This window comes from Elephas maximus, chromosome 7 (assembly GCF_024166365.1).
Source record: "Elephas maximus indicus isolate mEleMax1 chromosome 7, mEleMax1 primary haplotype, whole genome shotgun sequence".
Lineage (NCBI taxonomy): Eukaryota > Metazoa > Chordata > Mammalia > Proboscidea > Elephantidae > Elephas > Elephas maximus.
Genome location: NC_064825.1, coordinates 47,981,629 through 47,998,753, shown reverse-complemented (window position 1 = coordinate 47,998,753; position 17,125 = coordinate 47,981,629). Strand labels below are relative to the sequence as shown.

General features: G+C 42.4%; 1 protein-coding gene across 2 annotated transcripts; it reads right to left on the bottom strand.

The window, feature by feature from the left end:
• Positions 1–3,416: 3,416 nt before the first annotated feature.
• On the bottom strand, positions 3,417–6,284 carry LIPT2 (lipoyl(octanoyl) transferase 2). 2 transcript variants are annotated; one of them, XM_049889626.1, is made up of 2 exons: positions 5,801–6,284; positions 3,417–5,106 (listed from the first exon to the last, which is right to left on the bottom strand). In XM_049889626.1, exons 1-2 carry the CDS (start codon positions 6,264–6,266, stop codon positions 4,877–4,879), a joined length of 696 nt encoding a protein of 231 aa, XP_049745583.1. In that variant the 5' UTR covers positions 6,267–6,284; the 3' UTR covers positions 3,417–4,876. The 2 variants fall into 2 exon arrangements, with proteins under 2 accessions (XP_049745583.1, XP_049745584.1); XM_049889627.1 differs by having other exon boundaries at positions 5,825–6,284.
• Positions 6,285–17,125: the final 10,841 nt, after the last annotated feature.

Sequence of the window (17,125 nt, the reverse complement as noted above, 5' to 3'; positions counted from 1 at the left end):
GAGTCAGGAACCCGCAGCAGTGGCCTGACCTGATTCCACAGGACCGACTTAAGCCAAACTCTAGCTTTCTGCTCTGGCTCCTTGTTGGCTTTGCCTACTCACTACTCACCTGTTCTTGGAGGCTTATCTACTCCAGGATGTCTGTCCCACTCACCCTTCAGAGGCAGCTATGGAAGAGTGGAAAGAGCACCAGACTGGGAGACAGGAGATGGGATTGAACCCTGATTCTAACACTTACTAACTGCATGCCTTCAGACAAGTCACTTAACCTCTCTGAGCCTCAGTTTTCTCATCTATCTTGTAGGACAGCTGGAGCACTGAATGAGATAGCTTATGTTGTCCCATTTTGCAGCCTCACACTAATTCTGTGCCTACTGCCTCTCAGCCTCCTTGGCCGGCTCTTGCCGTGCCTCACTTTCATTAGTCCTATGTCCTCTTCTTTCTCTCTCCCATGGCTCCCAGATCTAAACCATCACTTATCGTGCCCATGTTCCAGACCCATACACCCAACTGCTTCTTGGCTCTCTCTGCTTGCATCTCCCACAAGTGTCTCCAACTTGATTTATCTAAAACTGAACACATTATCTTCCCCTCCAAACTTGGTCTGCATCCATTGTTCTCCATCCCGGCAATACCTCCACGATCTACCCAGTTGCTCAAGCTGGAAACCTGGGGATTTTCCTTGACTCTTCCTCAACATTCATGGCTAGCAGCAGCAGCCATTTTCCACCATGTGGCCTGGGAAATGGTGAAAGCTGGACAGAAGCAAGACAGAATGAAACAAACACACACAGAGAAGCATGGAAGAACTTGAGAGAGAAGACTACCTGAGTATCTGCAGAGCTTCATGCTCTGATTCTGCTCTTGAGCCCAGCTGAGCCCCACCCTTGGATTTTGAGACCCCAGTACCTTTTCCAGTAAATCCTTTCCTCTTATTTTTATTTTAGTTTGCATTGGGTTTCTACACTTAGAAATACAAGAGTCCTAATTAATATAAACATTGTATCCATCAGGATAGGCTAGGTTTTGCTGTGGTAATGAACAACCCCCACGTTTCAGTGGCTTAACTTTACCATATGTCCATCATGGGACAACAGATCTCTCTGCTCATTGCAGTCCCTCAGGAAACAGCCACCATCTTTAATGTGGCTGGTCACTGTACCTGAGGGAAAGAGAAACTGTAAAGGGTCTGGCACTAGCAAGTCAATACTCCAGTTCAGAAGTAATAAGTCACATTCATTCATAACTCATTGACCAGAACAAGTGACAACATGGCCTCACCCAACCACAAGGGGGCCACCAAGTGCAATTCTGCCACATGCCCAGAAGGTGGAGATCCAGAAATATTTGGTGAAAGTTAATAACTACCATTCATTTCCTGCTGCCTATTTTGTGCCTGGCCTTGAGCTAAGGGCCAGAGACACAGGGATGAGTAAGTTATGGCCCCTTCTTAAAGAGGTCATCATGCTTCAGAACAGACCCAGTGCTATAACAGGAAGGTCCATACTCTGGTGTCTTTCAGAACAGGGAAATGTGTAGAATAGGGTCACCAGCTGAAAGCCCACCAGGCAGGTAATGTTGACAAAGTAAAGGAGAAGAGAGGGTGGTGCTGCAGCAAACAGGAGAACGCAATTTGAAAGATGCAGCCACTTCTCAGCTCCAGCCAATTGTTGTCTGGTAGAAATGAAGGCCTCGTGTTTTCAGATCTCTCGAATTTTCAAGAGAAGTAAAAAAAAAAAAAATGTGAAGAATTACAATTTCTAAATGTTGACAACTATTAAAACGAAATGCATGGATACGTACATATACATCTGTATATATATATATACAGCCTGTAGGCTAAAGAGAACACATCTGCAGGGCAGCTCCAGCCCATGAGTGCCAGTGTGTGCCCCTTAGGCCAGCACAAGGTGGGTGGTGACAGTTTGCCATGCTCTGCGCTAGTCTGTCCACACCAAGAGTGCTGTGCTCAGCTGTAGGTGCCGCACCTAGTGGGACATGCACGAACTGGGGCTGGTCCAGAGGCAGGTAAGCAATGCAGGGAAGTGACTGTATATATTTCAATTCCACTTAATATTTACTAATAGCCTTCTATATGTCAAGGCCAAGTACTATGTGCTAGAGGTACAAAGGGAAACAGACACAGCTCTACCCTCGTGGAGCCTATTGCCTTGAGGGAAAGTTAAAGGAACTGGGATAATTTCCCTGGAGAAGAAAGCTCACGGAGGACAGACTGTGATAATGATATTTAGTGAGCACATACTCTGTGCTGGCACAACACTTAATGCTTTACTTGCAATTCTTACCGTGCTCTGAGGTAGATACTGTAATTGTCCTTGTTTCATATGAATGCAACTGAGGCTAAGGAAGGTTAAGTAACTCAGCCATACCATGTGGATTTATTCTCAGTGGTCCAGAAGGATAGGACAGGCTGTCTAATGAGAGGATATGATTAAGAGGGCTAACACAGTAGTTGGTACTATAAATAAGTGCTGAGTAAAAGTTAGTTCCTTTCCCTGTCATTGAAGGTATTCATGAGCAGAGTGTATGGTCACTTATTAGGGCTGCTAGAGAGGGTGGTCAAATATCAGATGGGCAGCAACACTGTGCACAGTCTTCCAACCACGAGAACAGAAACTTCACTTTCCCTGGAATAATTATTTTCCTTCTTGGCAGTAATACTGCAAGGTAATTATCAACTACATCCCCCTTCCCCCCACACCCTGTAAAATGCTACAGCAGTGCTGGTTCCATGGATGGGAATCTAAGGCCTAAAAAGGATATGAGCCAGATTATGGGTGGACAAACCAAACTATCAATCAACTAATATTGACTGAGTGTCCATGGCATGTAAGCCACATTGTTCTGACCTCTAAGTCAGAGCGCACAGCAGGAAAAGAGCATGAGAGAGGGCATCTACCTGGAATCTAGTCCTGGCTTTGTCATTAATTTACTGTGTGACCTTGAACAAGTTTCTTCCTAAATCTTGGTTTCATCTCTTTGCAATGAAGGGGTAGGAATACATCTCTAAAGTTCTTTTTGGCTTGAAAAATTGATAAATCATTTACAGATCAAAAATCAGACCTCAGATGTGGAAGGAGTCACTTTTACTTCCCAGAAGCCACTGAGGCCACAGAACCCTGGGAGCTCAAAAAGACTTTAGATATGATATTCTCTAAGGCTGTTCTATCCAATATGGTAGCAACTAGGCACATGTGGCTACAGAGCACTTGAAATATGGCGAGTCTGAAATTAGGTGTGCTGTAAGTATAAAATACACACTGGATTTCAAAGACTTAGTATGAAAGACAGAAGGTCAAATATCTCATTAATAACATTTTTATACTGCTTTATACTGAAAATATTTTGGATATACTGGGTTAATTAAAATATATTATTAAAATTAATGTCACTTTTTTATTTTTGAAGTTGGGCGTTTTTTTTTTTATGTGCTTATTGGCCATTTGTATATCATTTTAAGTATTTTTTTTTTTTTTGGTGAAAATATATATACCAAAATATACACCAATTCAATATCTTCTTACTTTTTTAATGTGGCTATTAGAGGATATGAAATTACAATGCAGCTCACATTATACTTCTATGCAACAGCACCGGTCTAAACGGAAACTGAAGCCCAGACTGGAACCAGGGTGGCCTGACATTTCATTCAAGGCTCTTTCCACCCTAACAGGCTGTGAATGCCAGCCTCCAAGATGGCTCCTAATGATCCTCATCTTTTGTCAACCTTGTGTAGTCCCTTCTACACCGAATAGGGCTAACCTATTAGGATACTGCAGAAATGGCTGTGTGTGATTTCTAAGGCTGGGTCATAAAAGACACTGGCTGAGATCACTTCCTCTAGGGGAAGCCAGTTCTACCTGTCATGAGAACATTCAAGCAGCCCTATGGAGAGGTCCACATGTTGAGAAACTGCGGCTTCCTGTCAACAACCAACACCAACCAGGCATGTGAATGAGCCATGCAGGAAACTGATCTTTCAGCCCCAGTCAAACCTTCACATGACAGCAGCCTCAACTGATGTTTTGAATACAAATTCACGAGAGATCCTGATGCAGAATCACCCAGCTAAGCCTCTTCAAAATTCCTGACCCACAGAAAATATATGAAATAATGACTATTTATTGTTCTTTTTAAGTTGCTAAGTTTTGGGGCAATTTGTTATGCAGCAATAGATAACTAATGCATAGCTTTACAAACTTAGAGACCTCATATAAGAAAAACTCATTTCTACCTCTGGCGTTGGTACAGTTCAGGAAATTATTCTTGTCTCTCCCCCAGTCTCTGGCCTGTTCAATTTATCCCAAGTAAATATAGCTCAATTATCAGGCTTGGGAAATCTAATCCAGGAAGACTGGATCCCACCTTATTCTTTGAAGAGGCTTTTCCCTCTTTTCTTTATCGTAGAAAGTCTCATGAGAAAGAAAAAGCACATCACCTTCACCTGGGCCATACAGAGATTTGATACCCACCAATTCAAAGGAACGGAAATCCAGGATTGCACAATTAGATACAGTATCAAGGAAGTAGTAAAAATCAAGAAATGACAATCTATGATATGTAAGCTTCTCTGAACTGAGAAACTGTTGTCAATAGTAATGATAATCCCTTATATTTATATGTGTGTAATGCTTTTTACAGGGTTTTCACATCTAGTATCTCTGAAAAAAATCTCTGGGGGAGGGTAATAAATAAACTTGAATACATAGGGAAACAATGGGTCAGAACTCAGGACCTGCCCTTTTTTCACGGCCAGTGAATGGCGGGGCTGAGTCTAGAACCTGGGTTCTGTGATTCCAAGTCAGGCTTGCAGCTTTCCAAGGCAGGGCCATCCTGGCTGTAACAGCAATGGCCTTCAGCTGAGGTTGTCCTCTGAAGTCAGTGTGCACTTGTAGGTCTCCTTAAAGGCCTCAAGAAAAGGTGGCATTACTTCATCCACAGTGACGTATCTCTGGAGCTCCTTACTCAGGGAAGTCACACCTGTTCCCACCAGCCCACAAGGGACAATGTGCTCAAACCACGTCAGGTCCGTACAACAGTTCAGAGCCAGGCCATGAGACGTGATGTGTCTTCCACAGCGGACTCCTGCAAAGCAAGCCAAAGGGTCTTAGAAGAGATACCCTCCCCTAGCCCGGCTTCAGGATCTTCCTTAGCGCAATGAGGGGATTGGACTAGACCACTGGTTTTTCAACTTTGTATCTGGAGAACCTAAAAGGGTTGTGCAGGTTGGGGGAGGGGAGAAAGTGGCTTCAGAGCAGCTGCATTTATTAAGTATAATAGGGCTTCTAGGAAATGTCCTTTAATACAGAGAACGTGTTGCTCTAAAAAATAAGTATAAAAAGTACTAAGTGCCCTTATTCTGACTTTGTGATTCACAGGAAAGAACCTGGTAAGACCCTTCTATGACTCCATCCGTAAAAAGGAGTGTTGGACTAAAGGCACTCTGAAAGCCCTTCTGGCTCTGAATATTTCTGTTTAAAACAAACAAACAAAAAAAGCCGTTGCCCTCGAGTCGACTGTGACTCATAGCGACCCTATAGGACAAAGGAGAACTGTCCCACAGAGTTTCCAAGGATCGCCTGGTGCATCTGAACTGCCAACCTTTCGGTTAGCGGCTGTAGCTCTTAACCACCCCTAAAAACTCTTAAACGCAGCCAATAGTTCTGATTCAAAACCGGTGCCCGTCACACCCCCTCCCAGCCCGAGCTCTGCCCTTAGCTTCCATTGGCCCAGCCCTTGGCCACCGTCCCAGCCCTTGGACCCGCCCACTGGCGCTCACCGATCGCACAGATCTTGAGCTCACCCAGCCACACGCCGGTATAGGGCGGGGGTCGCGCGCGCGCGGCCGGCAGGCCCTGGAGCTCGCACAGGCGCACAGCGCACGCCTCCAGCGCCGCCACGTGGGTGCGCAAGCGCAGGCCGAAGCGCCGCAAATCGAGTACCGGATGGCAAAGCAGCTGGCCCGGGCCATGGAAGGTGGCTAGGCCGCCGCGGCCGGTAGCCCGCACCTCGGCGCCTAATGCCTGCAGCCGAGCCGCCTCCTCGGGCGTCAAGCCGCCGCGCAACCCGGCTGTGTACACAGGCCCCGCGGGCTCGCTGAGAAGGAGGGCGCCCGCCTCAATCCTCGGTAGGGCCTCAGTGCCTGGCTCTGCTTGCAGCCGCCTCAGCCAGCGCTCCTGCACCGCCAGAACTTCGGTATATTGCACCCGGCCCAGTCGCACCAGGCGCACCGCCGGTTGTCTCATCGCGCCGGCTGAGGCCTCCTCGGGCCCCGCCCCCTGCCTTGACCTGGGGGCGTGCCCGGAGGGGCGGGGACTCAGGAACACCCTGAGCTGCTGCTCTTAAGGGTCAGTTACTGACTGGCTGGTGGAAGATTTTGTGACCCCAGGACCCAGCGCAAGGTCTGGCTCATCCATTCATTCGATTAAAAAACCAGTATTTAGTGCCTGTTTGTGTTCTTTAAGGAACCGTGTGGCGCAGCAGTTAAGCGCTCCGTTGCTAACCGAAAGGAAAGCTCTGAGCCTGGGATGGCCCAGCAGAATTGTTCCAAATTAAAGCACCAACCTCCCACCCATCCACCCTCCCGGTTGCCATCGAGTGGAGTCTGACTCATGGCAACCCTATAGGACAGAGTAGAACTGCCCCATAGGGCTTCTGAGGCGCCCCTAGTGGATTCAAACTGGAGCCCTAAGGAACTGTCTATCTTTTGGTTAGTAGCCCAGCTCTTGGAGCTCTCAGCCACTGTACCGCTAGGGCTCCAAATTAAAGCAAAGGGGGAGGGGGACACAAAAATTTCTTTCCTTGCAATAACCATTCATTGTATATAGGCCACATCTGGGGAGGCAGGTGTACCCTTTGGCAAGGCTACTTCCTTAAGTGAAGAGTACTTCCCAGAGAGGGACATCCATCAGCAGCCAACTCCCAGAAGGTGAGAGAAAGACTGGCTGAGTCCTGAGGGCAGATCCTGGGGAGCACACTACACCATCCTCAGTGTTGTAGTTGGAATGTCATTTTAACAGATGTAAATTTACTCAAACTTTTACTCTGTGTGTTACACCCATTGCTAGATGATGAGGATACCTAAGGCTAATTCATCCCTGTATTCCTGAATAACATCGAGAACCCAGTTTTTATGCCCTCAGTCTATCCTCTGAGTCTGCCTTCCGTCTTGTAGTCAAGGATTGTTCAGTTGAAAGCAAGGAAGAAAAGAAATTGATTTATTTAATTTTGCAGAAAAGTAGAGAATAATATATTACTGTTTGCCCAGCATTTAGCCTTGCCACATTTTAATATTTTACTATATTTGCTTCAGATTTTTAAAAATTTTAAAAATGCTATAGAAAAAAGCTAGGTGAAAAACAGCATAAATAGTATGCTGTCACATTTGTAAAAGATGAAGAAAAATGTATGTGTGGATACTAAGTGTTTTTGTGTATGCGTGAAATGTATTTGGAAAGTCTTCACAAAGAAGCACTACACAAGACAGTGATAACATTGATTGCTCCCTAAGGTGACTGGGAGATATTTCATAAACATAGACATAAAAAGCAAAGCGGTGGGGCCAAGATGGCAGAGTAGCCAGATGCTTCCAGTGATCCCTCTTACAACAAAGACCTAAAAAAACAACTGAAAGGATTATATTTATCACAAGCTGAGAGTCCTGAACATCAAAGGCAAACGTAGAAAATGGACTGAGCAGCAAGGAAAGGGAGAGACGGTTCAGAAGTGGAGAGGAGTTGCTGGACCTGAATCGCCGGGAACCCTCAGGCACCGTTCCCTGGAGTGACTGCGACGGGGCTGATAGTAGCGTTCTGGATGTAGTTTCCTCAGGGAGAGACAGCTAGCTGCACAGCCTACTCACACCTCCTAAACCAGAGAAGAACGGTGCTCTTGGCAAAAGCTAAGTACTTGCGTTTATTTTACCGCGCCCCCAGCCCCCAAGCCTGCTTCAGCAGCTGTCGATTTCCCTGGGCCTGAGACGTCCTGCTGCATGTCCTGAGCCATTCTCCCAGCCTTGGAGAAGGAATAAATTTACATTTTGGGGAAAAGATAATCTGCCAGCTCCACTAAGCTGGGCAGCTCAGGACAAAAGCGGCCCCTGCCCGGACACAAACAGACCGTGGACTTTGAAAATCTTTCACCCCTGCCTGGACCTATGTGGGCCCATTTCAAGAGAATAGGCCCTTGTTGGCAGACTGCAACTGTTTCAGCTGTGCAGTGGAGAGGTGAGTGTTTGATGTTTGTCACCTCTTTGCTTATGAAACAGGGTCCTCACCTACCCACATCAGGGGCCTAAGGACTGGTGGCTCCACCCACGTCACCTAGCCACCTATGACAGTGGTCCAAGGATAAGTGGTACCTCCTAGTCCTTACAACCAAAAGCATTGGGTGCCCATGGTCTGCCTGTGGAACCCACCCACCAGTGCACTGTAGGGAACAGGGACGTGCTTTCCTCACAGACACTCGAGGGAAAGTTGTCAGCCCCCTGCCTTGTTCAGAGCATGACCCCCTGATGCAACCAGATAGCTGTACCTACGCCAATCACCCTGCCCCTCTAAGACTAGGACAGAGCCTGTACCACACACTTGATAACCAACTACCAGGACACCTGAGCTGAATCTATACAAGAAAAGTAAATGGATTCCTAGGCTCATATACCTGGTAACAGCTCTACCCATCTGGTGACAGGACATTAGAGCTTCAAAGGCGAAAATAATGAAGCTAGCTCATTCAAGCAGCCTATATGGGCATATCAAAATAAAACAAAGCAAGAATCTAGGATACAGTAAGCAAACATAAAATGAACTAATACAATAACTTACAGATGGCTCAGAGACTACAGTCAATACCAGATCACATAAAGAGGCAGACCATGATTGCTTCAACAAGGTCTCAAAACAAAGAATCAAGGAATCTTCCGGATGATGGTGTCTTCCTGGAATTACCACATGCAGAATACAAAAGATTAATATACAGAACTCCTCAAGACATCAGGAACGAAATCAGGACAGAGATCAGGCAAAGGGCAGACCAAACCAAGGAACACACAGATAAAGCAGTTGAAGAAATTAAAAAGGTTATTCAAGAACATAATGAAAAATTTAATAATCTGCAAGAATCCATAGAGAGCAATCAGAAATTCAGAAGATTAACAATAAAATTACAGAATTAGAAAACTCAATAGAAAGTCAGAGGAGCAGAATTGAGGAAGTGGAAGGCAGAATTAGTGACATTGAAGATAAAAGACTTGGCACTAATATATTCAAAGAAAAAAACAGATAAAAGAATTAAAAAAAAAATGAAGAAACCCTAAGAATCATGTGGGACTTTATCAAGAGAAATAACCTACGAGTGATTGGAGTACCAGAACAGGGAAGGATAACAGAAAATACAGAGAGAATTGTTCAAGATTTGTTGGCAGAAAACTTCCCTGATACCGTGAAAGATGAGAAGATATCAATCCAAGATGCTCATTGAACTCCACATAAGGTAGATCTCAACAGAAACTCACCAAGACATATTATAATCAAACTTACCAAAACCAGAGATAAAGAGAGGATTTTAAGAGCAGCTAGGGATAAATGAAAAGTCACCTACAAAGGAGAGTCAATAAGAATAACCTCAGACTACTCCATAGAAACCATGCAGGCAAGAAGGTTTTGAAGGAAAAAAAATTGCCAACCAAGAATCATATATCCAGCAAAACTCTCAAATATGAAGGTGAGCTTAAGACATGTCCAGATAAACAGAAGTTGAGGGAATTCATAAAAACCAATCCAAAACTACAAGAAATACTAAAGAGAGTTCTCTGGTTAGAAAATCAGTAATATCAGGTATCAACCCAAGACTAGAACACTGGACAGAGCAACCAGATATCAACCCAGATAGGGAAATTACAAAAATAAATCGAGATAAAAAATACTCAGAACAGGGAAACAGTGATGTCATTATGTAAAAGAAGACAACATCAAAACGACAAAGAGGGACTAAGAAATATAGTCATAGAGATTTCATGTGGAGAGGAAGTCAAGGCAATATAAAGAAATAAAATTGGGTTTAAACTTAGAAAAATGGGGGTAAATATTAAGGTAACTACAAGGGAGGCTAACAACCCTAGTCATTAAAATAAAATACAAGAAAAAAAAACTCAGAGAAAACAAAATCAGCAACAACAAATAAGAGAAAAAGACAATATTTAAACTAGCCAGCTCAAAAAATTAAGGGAGAAAAAGAAACTGTCAACAACACACAAAAAAATACATAAAAATGGCAGCACTAAACTTGTACCTATCTATAATTCTGCTGAATGTAAATGGACTAAGAGACAGAGAGCGGCAGAATGGATAAAACAAACACGATCTGTCTATGTGCTGCCTGTAAGAGATACACCTTAGACTTAGAGACACAAACAAACTAAAACACAAAGGATGGAAAAAAATATATCAAGCAAACATTCAAAAAAGAGCAGGAGTGACAATATTAATTTCTGACAAAATAGACTTTAAAGTTAAATCCACCACAAAGGATAAAGAAGGACATTATGTAATGATTAAAGGGACAATATACCAGGAGGATATAACCATATTAAATATTTATGAACCCAGTGACAGGGCTGCAAAATACACAAAACAAACTCTAACAGCATTGAAAAGTGAAATAGACAGCTCCACAATAATAGGAGACTTCAACACACCACTTTCAGTGAAGGAGAGAACTTCCAGAAAGAAGCTCAATAAAGTTACGGAAGATCTAAATGCCACAACCAACCAACCTGACATCATAGACATACACAGAACACTCCACCCAACAGCAGCCAAGTATACTTTCTTTTCTAGTGTACATGGAACATTCTCTAGAGTAGACAACATATTAGGTCATAAAGCAAGCCTTAAGAGAATCCAAAACATCGAAATATTACAAAGCATCTTCTTTAACCATAAGGCCATAAAAGTAGAAATAAATAACAGAAAAACAAGGGAAAAGACATCAAACACTTGGAAACTAAACAATACCCTGCTCAAAAATGACTGGGTTAGAGAAGACGTTAAGGATGGAATAAAGAAATTCATAGACTCCAATGAGAATGAAAACACTTCCTATCATAACCTTTGGGACACAGAGAACGCAGTGCTCAGAGGTCAATTTATATCAATAAATGCACACATCCAAGAAGAAGAAAGGGCCAAAATCAAAGAATTATCCCTACAACTTAAACAAATAGAAAGAGAGCAACAAAAGAAACCCCCAGGCACCAGAGAAAACAAATAATAAAAATTAGACCAGAATTAAATAGAGAACAGAAAAACAATTGAAAGAGTTAACAAGACCAAAAGCTGGTTCTTGGAAAAAATCAACAAAACCAATAAACCATTGGCCAAACTGACAAAAGAAAAACAGGAGAGGAAGCAAATAACCTGAATAAGAAATGAGATGGGTGATATCACAACAGACCCAGCTGAAATTAAAAGAATCATATCAGATTACTATGAAAAATTGTACTCTAACAAATTTGAAAACCTAGAAGAAATGGATGAATTCCTAGGAACACACTACCTACCTAAACTAACACAAACAGAGGTAGAACAGCTAAGTAAACCCATAATAATAAGAAGAGATTGAAAAGGTAATCAAAAAACTCCCAACAAAAAAAAAAAGCCCTGGCCCGGAGGGCTTCACTGCAGAGTTCTACCAAACTTTCAGAGAAGAGTTAACACCACCACCACTAAAGGTATTTCAGAGCATAGAAAAAGATGAAATACTCCCAAACTCATTCTATGAAGCCAGCATAACCCTGATACCAAAACCAGGTAAAAACACCACAAAAAAAGAAAATTGCAGACCTATATTCCTCATGAACTTAGATGCAAAAATCCTCAACAAAATTCTAGCCAACAGAATGCAACAACAGACCAAAAAAATAATTCACCATAACCAAGTGGGATTCATACCAGGTATATAGGTATGGTTCAACATTAGAAAAACAATTAATGTAATCCATCATATAAATAAAACAAAAGACAAGAACCACATGATCTTATCAATTGTTGCAGAAAAGGCATTTGACAAAGTCCAACATCCATTCCTGATAAAACCTCTCAGCAAAATAGGAGCAGAAGGAAAATTCGTCAACATAATAAAGGGCATTTATGCAAAGCCAACAGCCAGTATCATCCTAAATGAAGAGAGACTGAAATCGTTCTCCTTGAGATCCGGAACCCGACAAGGATGCCCTTTATCACCAGTCTTATTCAACATGGTTCTGGAGGTCCTAGCCAGAGCAATAACGGTAGATAAAGAAATAAAAGGCATCCAGATTGGTAAGGAAGAAGTAAAAGTATCTCTATTTGCAGATGACATGATCTTATACACAGAAAGCCTGAAAGAATCCTCAGGAAAACTACTGACAGTAATAGAAGGGTTCAGCAGAGTATCAAGATACAAGATAAACACACAAAAATCAGTTGGATTCCTCTACACCAACGAAAAGAATATCGAAGAGGAAATCACCAAATCAATACCATTTACAGTAGCCCCCAAGAAGATAAAATATTTAGGAATAAATCTTAGAAGAGATGTGAAAGACCTATACGAGGAAAACTACGAGACACTACTGCAAGAAACCAGAAGCTATCTATGTAAGTGGAAAAACATACCTTGTTCATGGATAAGAAGACTTAATATTGTAAAAATGTCTATTCTACCGAAAGCGATCTATGGATACAATCAATTCCAATCCAGATTCCAACGACATCTTTTAATGAGATGAAGAAATAAATCACCAACTTCATATGGAAGGGAAAGAGGCCCTGGATAAGTAAAGCATTACTGAAAAAGAAGAACAAAGTGGGAGGCCTCACACTACCTGATTTTAGAACCTATTATACCACTGGAGTAGTCAGAACAGCCTGGTACTGGGACAACAACAGATACGTAGACCAATGGAACAGACTTGAGAATACAGACATAAATCCAACCACATATGAGCAGCTGATATTTGACAAAGGCCCAAAGTCTGTTAAATGTCAAAAAGACAGTCTCTTTAACAAATGGTGCTGGAGTAACCAGATATCCATCTGCAAAAAAATGAAACAAGACTCATACCTCACACCATGCACAAAAAACTAACTCAAAATGGATCAAAGACCTAAATATAAAATCTAAAACAATAAAGATCATGGAAGAAAAAATAGAGACAACGTTAGGAGCCCTAATACATGGCATGAACAGTATACAAAACATTACTAACAATGCACAAACACCAGAAGAGAAACTAGATAACTGGGAGCTCCTAAAAATTAAACACCTATGCTCATCCAAAGACTTCACCAAAAGAGTGAAAAGATTATCTACAGACTGGGAAAAAATTTTTAGCTGTGACATTTCTGATCAGCATCTGATCTCTAAAATCTACATGATACTGCAAAATCAACAACAAAAAGACAAATAACCTAATTAAAAAATGGTCAAAGGGTATGAATGGGCACTGCATTATAGATGACATTCAGGTACCTAACATACATGAGGAAATGCTCACGATCATTAGACATTAGAGAAATGCAAATCAAAACTACGGTGAGATTCCATCTCACTCCAACAAAAACCCACTGCCAAACCCACTGCAGTCGAGTTGATCCCGACTCATAGCGACCTATAGGACAGAGTAGAACTGCCCCATAGAGTTTCCAAGGAGTGCCTGGGGGATTCGAACTGCCGACCTTTTGGTTAGCAGCCGTATCACTTGACCACTATGCCGCCAGGGTTTCCCACTCCAACAAGGCTGGCATTAACTCAAAAAACAAAATAATAAATGTTGGAGAGGTTGTGGAGAGACAAGAACACTTATACACTGCTGATGGGAATGTAAAATGGTACAACCACTTTGGAAATCGATCTGGTGCTTCCCTAAAAAGCTAGAAATAGAACTACCGTATGATCCAGCAATCCCACTCCTTAGAATATATCCTAGAGAAGTAAGAGCCTTTACATAAACAGATATATGCACACCCGTGTTCATTGCAGCACTGTTTACAGTAGCAAAAAGATGGAAGCAACCAAGGTGCCCATAAATGGATGAATGGATAAATTATGGTATATTCACACAATGCAATACTACTACGCATCGTTAAAGAACAATGATGAATCCGTGAAACATTTCATAACATGGTGGAATCTGGAAGGCATTATGCTGAATGAAATTAGTCAGTTGCAAAAGGACAAATATTGCATGAGACCACTATTATAAGAACTCAAGAAATAGTTTTAACAAAGAAGAAAATATTTCTTTGATGGTTATGAGAGTGGGGAGGGAGGCAGGGAGAGGGGATTTCAGTAATTAGGTAATAGATGAGAAATATTTTAGGTGAAGGGAAAAACAACAAACATTACAGGAGTGATGAGCACAACTGGACTAAACTGAAAGCAAAGAAGTTCCCTGAGTAAACCGAATGCTTCAAAGGCCAGCGTAGCAGGAGCGGGGGTTTCAGGACATGGCTTCAGGAGATATCTAAGTCAATTGGCATAATAAAATCTATTAAGAAAACATTCTGCATCCCACTTTGGAGAGTGGCGTCTGGGGTCTTAAACACTAGCAAGCGGCCATCTAAAATCCATCAATTGGTCTTAACCCTCCTGGAGCAAAGGAAAATGAAGAACACCAAACACAAAAGGTAATTATGAGTCCAAGAGACAGAAAGGACCACATAAACCAGAGACTACATCAGCCTGAGACCAGAAGAACTAGACAGTGCCTGGCTATAACCGATGACTGCCCTGACAGGGAACACAACAGAGAACCCCTGAGGGAGCAGGAGAGCAGTGGGATGCGGACCTCAAATTCTCATAAAAAGACCAGACTTAATGGTCTGACTGAGACTAGAAGGACCCCGGAGGTCATGGTACCCAGACTTTCTGTTGGCCCAAAACAGGAACCACTCCCCATGCCAACTCTTCAGACAGGGATTGGACTGGATTATAGGATAGAAAAGGATGCTGTTGAGGAGTGAGCTTCTTGGATCAAGTAGACACATTGAGATTGTGGGCAGCCCCTGTCTGGAGGGGAGATGAGAAGGCAGAGGGGGACAGAAGCTGGCTGAATGGACTGGGAAATAGAGGGTGGAGAGAAGGAGTGTGCTGTCTCATTAGGGGGAGAGCAACTAGGAGTATATAGCAAGGTGTATATAAATTTTTGTATGAGAGACTGACGATTTGTAAACTTTCACTTAAAGCACATAAAAAACTAAAAAAGAAAAAAAAATCCTAAGCAAATATTAGCAAATTGAATCCAGCAATGTATAAAAGTATTAATACAGCACGACCAAGTAGTGTTTATCCCAGAAATGCATGGTTGTTTTTACATTCTAAAATCAAATAATATTCACCACAAAAGAGAAAAATCATACAATTATTTCAATAGATGCAGAAAAAGCAGCTGGCAAAAAATCAATACCTATCCTGTTTAAAACTCTCAGTGAATTGGGAATAAAAGAGAAATCCTTTAATAAAAAAGGGCATTGCATTAATCAAGGTTCATACCAGAGAGACCACAAAATTAGTATTTTTAATTAAATTCTTATTTCGAAAACATTGTAGACTCACATGTATTTGTACGAAATAATACAAAGAGATCCCGTGTACCCTTTTTTTTTTTTTTTTATAATAACTTTTATTAAGCTTCAAGTGAACGTTTACAAATCCAATCAGTCTGTCACATATAAGTTTACATACATCTCACTCCCTACTCCCACTTACTCTCCCCGTCTTGAGTCAGCCCTTTCAGTCTCTCCTTTCTTGACAATTTTGCCGGCTTCCCTCTCTCTCTATCCTCCCATCCCCCCTCCATACAAGAGTTGCCAACACAATCTCAAGTGTACACCTGATATAATTAGCTCACTCTTCATCAGCGTCTCTCTCCCACCCGCTGACCAGTCCCTTTCATGTCTGATGAGTTGTCTTCAGGGATGGTTCCTGTCCTGTGTCAACAGAAGGTCTGGAGAGCATGGCCGCCGGGATTCCTCCAGTCTCAGTCAGACCATTAAGTTTGGTCTTCTTATGAGAATTTGGGGTCTGCTTCCCACTGCTCTCCTGCTCCCTCAGGGGTCCTCTGCTGAGCTCCCTGTCAGGGCAGTCATCGATTGTGGCCGGGCACCAACTAGTTCTTCTGGTCTCAGGATGATGTAGGTCTCTTGTTCATGTGGCCCTTTCTGTCTCTTGGGCTCTTAGTTGTCATGTGGGCTTGGTGTTCTTCATTTTCCTTTGCTCCAGGTGGGTTGAGACCAATTGCTGCATCTTAGATGGCTGCTTGTTAGCATTTAAGACCCCAGACGCCACATTTCAAAGTGGGATGCAGAATGATTTCATAATAGAATTATTTTGCCAATTGACTTAGAAGTCCCCTCAAACCATGTTCCCCAGACCCCCGCGCTTGCTCCGCTGAGCTTTGAAGCATTCATTTTATCCCGGAAACTTCTTTGCTTTTGGTCCAGTCCAATTGAGCTGACCTTCCATGTATTGAGTGTTGTCTTTCCCTTCACCTAAAGCAGTTCTTATCTACTGATTAATCAATAAAAAAACCCTCTCCCACCCTCCCTCCCTCCCCCCCTCGTAACCACAAAAGTATGTGTTCTTCTCAGGTTTACTATTTCTCAAGATCTTATAATAGTGGTCTTATACAGTATTTGTCCTTTTGCCTCTGACTCATTTTGCTCAACATAATGCCTTCCAGGTTCCTCCATGTTATGAAATGTTTCAGAGATTCGTCACTGTTCTTTATCGATGCGTAGTATTCCATTGTGTGAATATACCACAATTTATTTACCCATTCATCCGTTGATGGACACCTTGGTTGCTTCCAACTTTTTGCTATTGTAAACAGAGCTGCAATAAACATGGGTGTGCATATATCTGTTTGTATGAAGGCTCTTGTATCTCTAGGGTATATTCCGAGGAGTGGGATTTCTGGGTTGTATGGTAGTTCTATTTCTAACTGTTTAAGATAACGCCAGATAGATTTCCAAAGTGGTTGTACCATTTTACATTCCCACCAGCAGTGTATGAGAGTTCCAATCTCTCCGCAGCCTCTCCAACATTTATTATTTTGTGTTTTTTG

What these genes read in the sequence shown, in the direction of transcription:
- LIPT2 (XM_049889626.1), bottom strand. Translation starts at nt 6,266, where the DNA reads ATGAGACAACCGGCGGTGCGCCTGGTGCGACTGGGCCGGGTGCAATAT. An exon ending in GCTCAAGATCTGTGCGATCG is followed by an intron (nt 5,107 to 5,800) that starts GTGAGCGCCAGT and finishes CTTGCTTTGCAG; the next exon opens with GAGTCCGCTGTGGAAGACAC.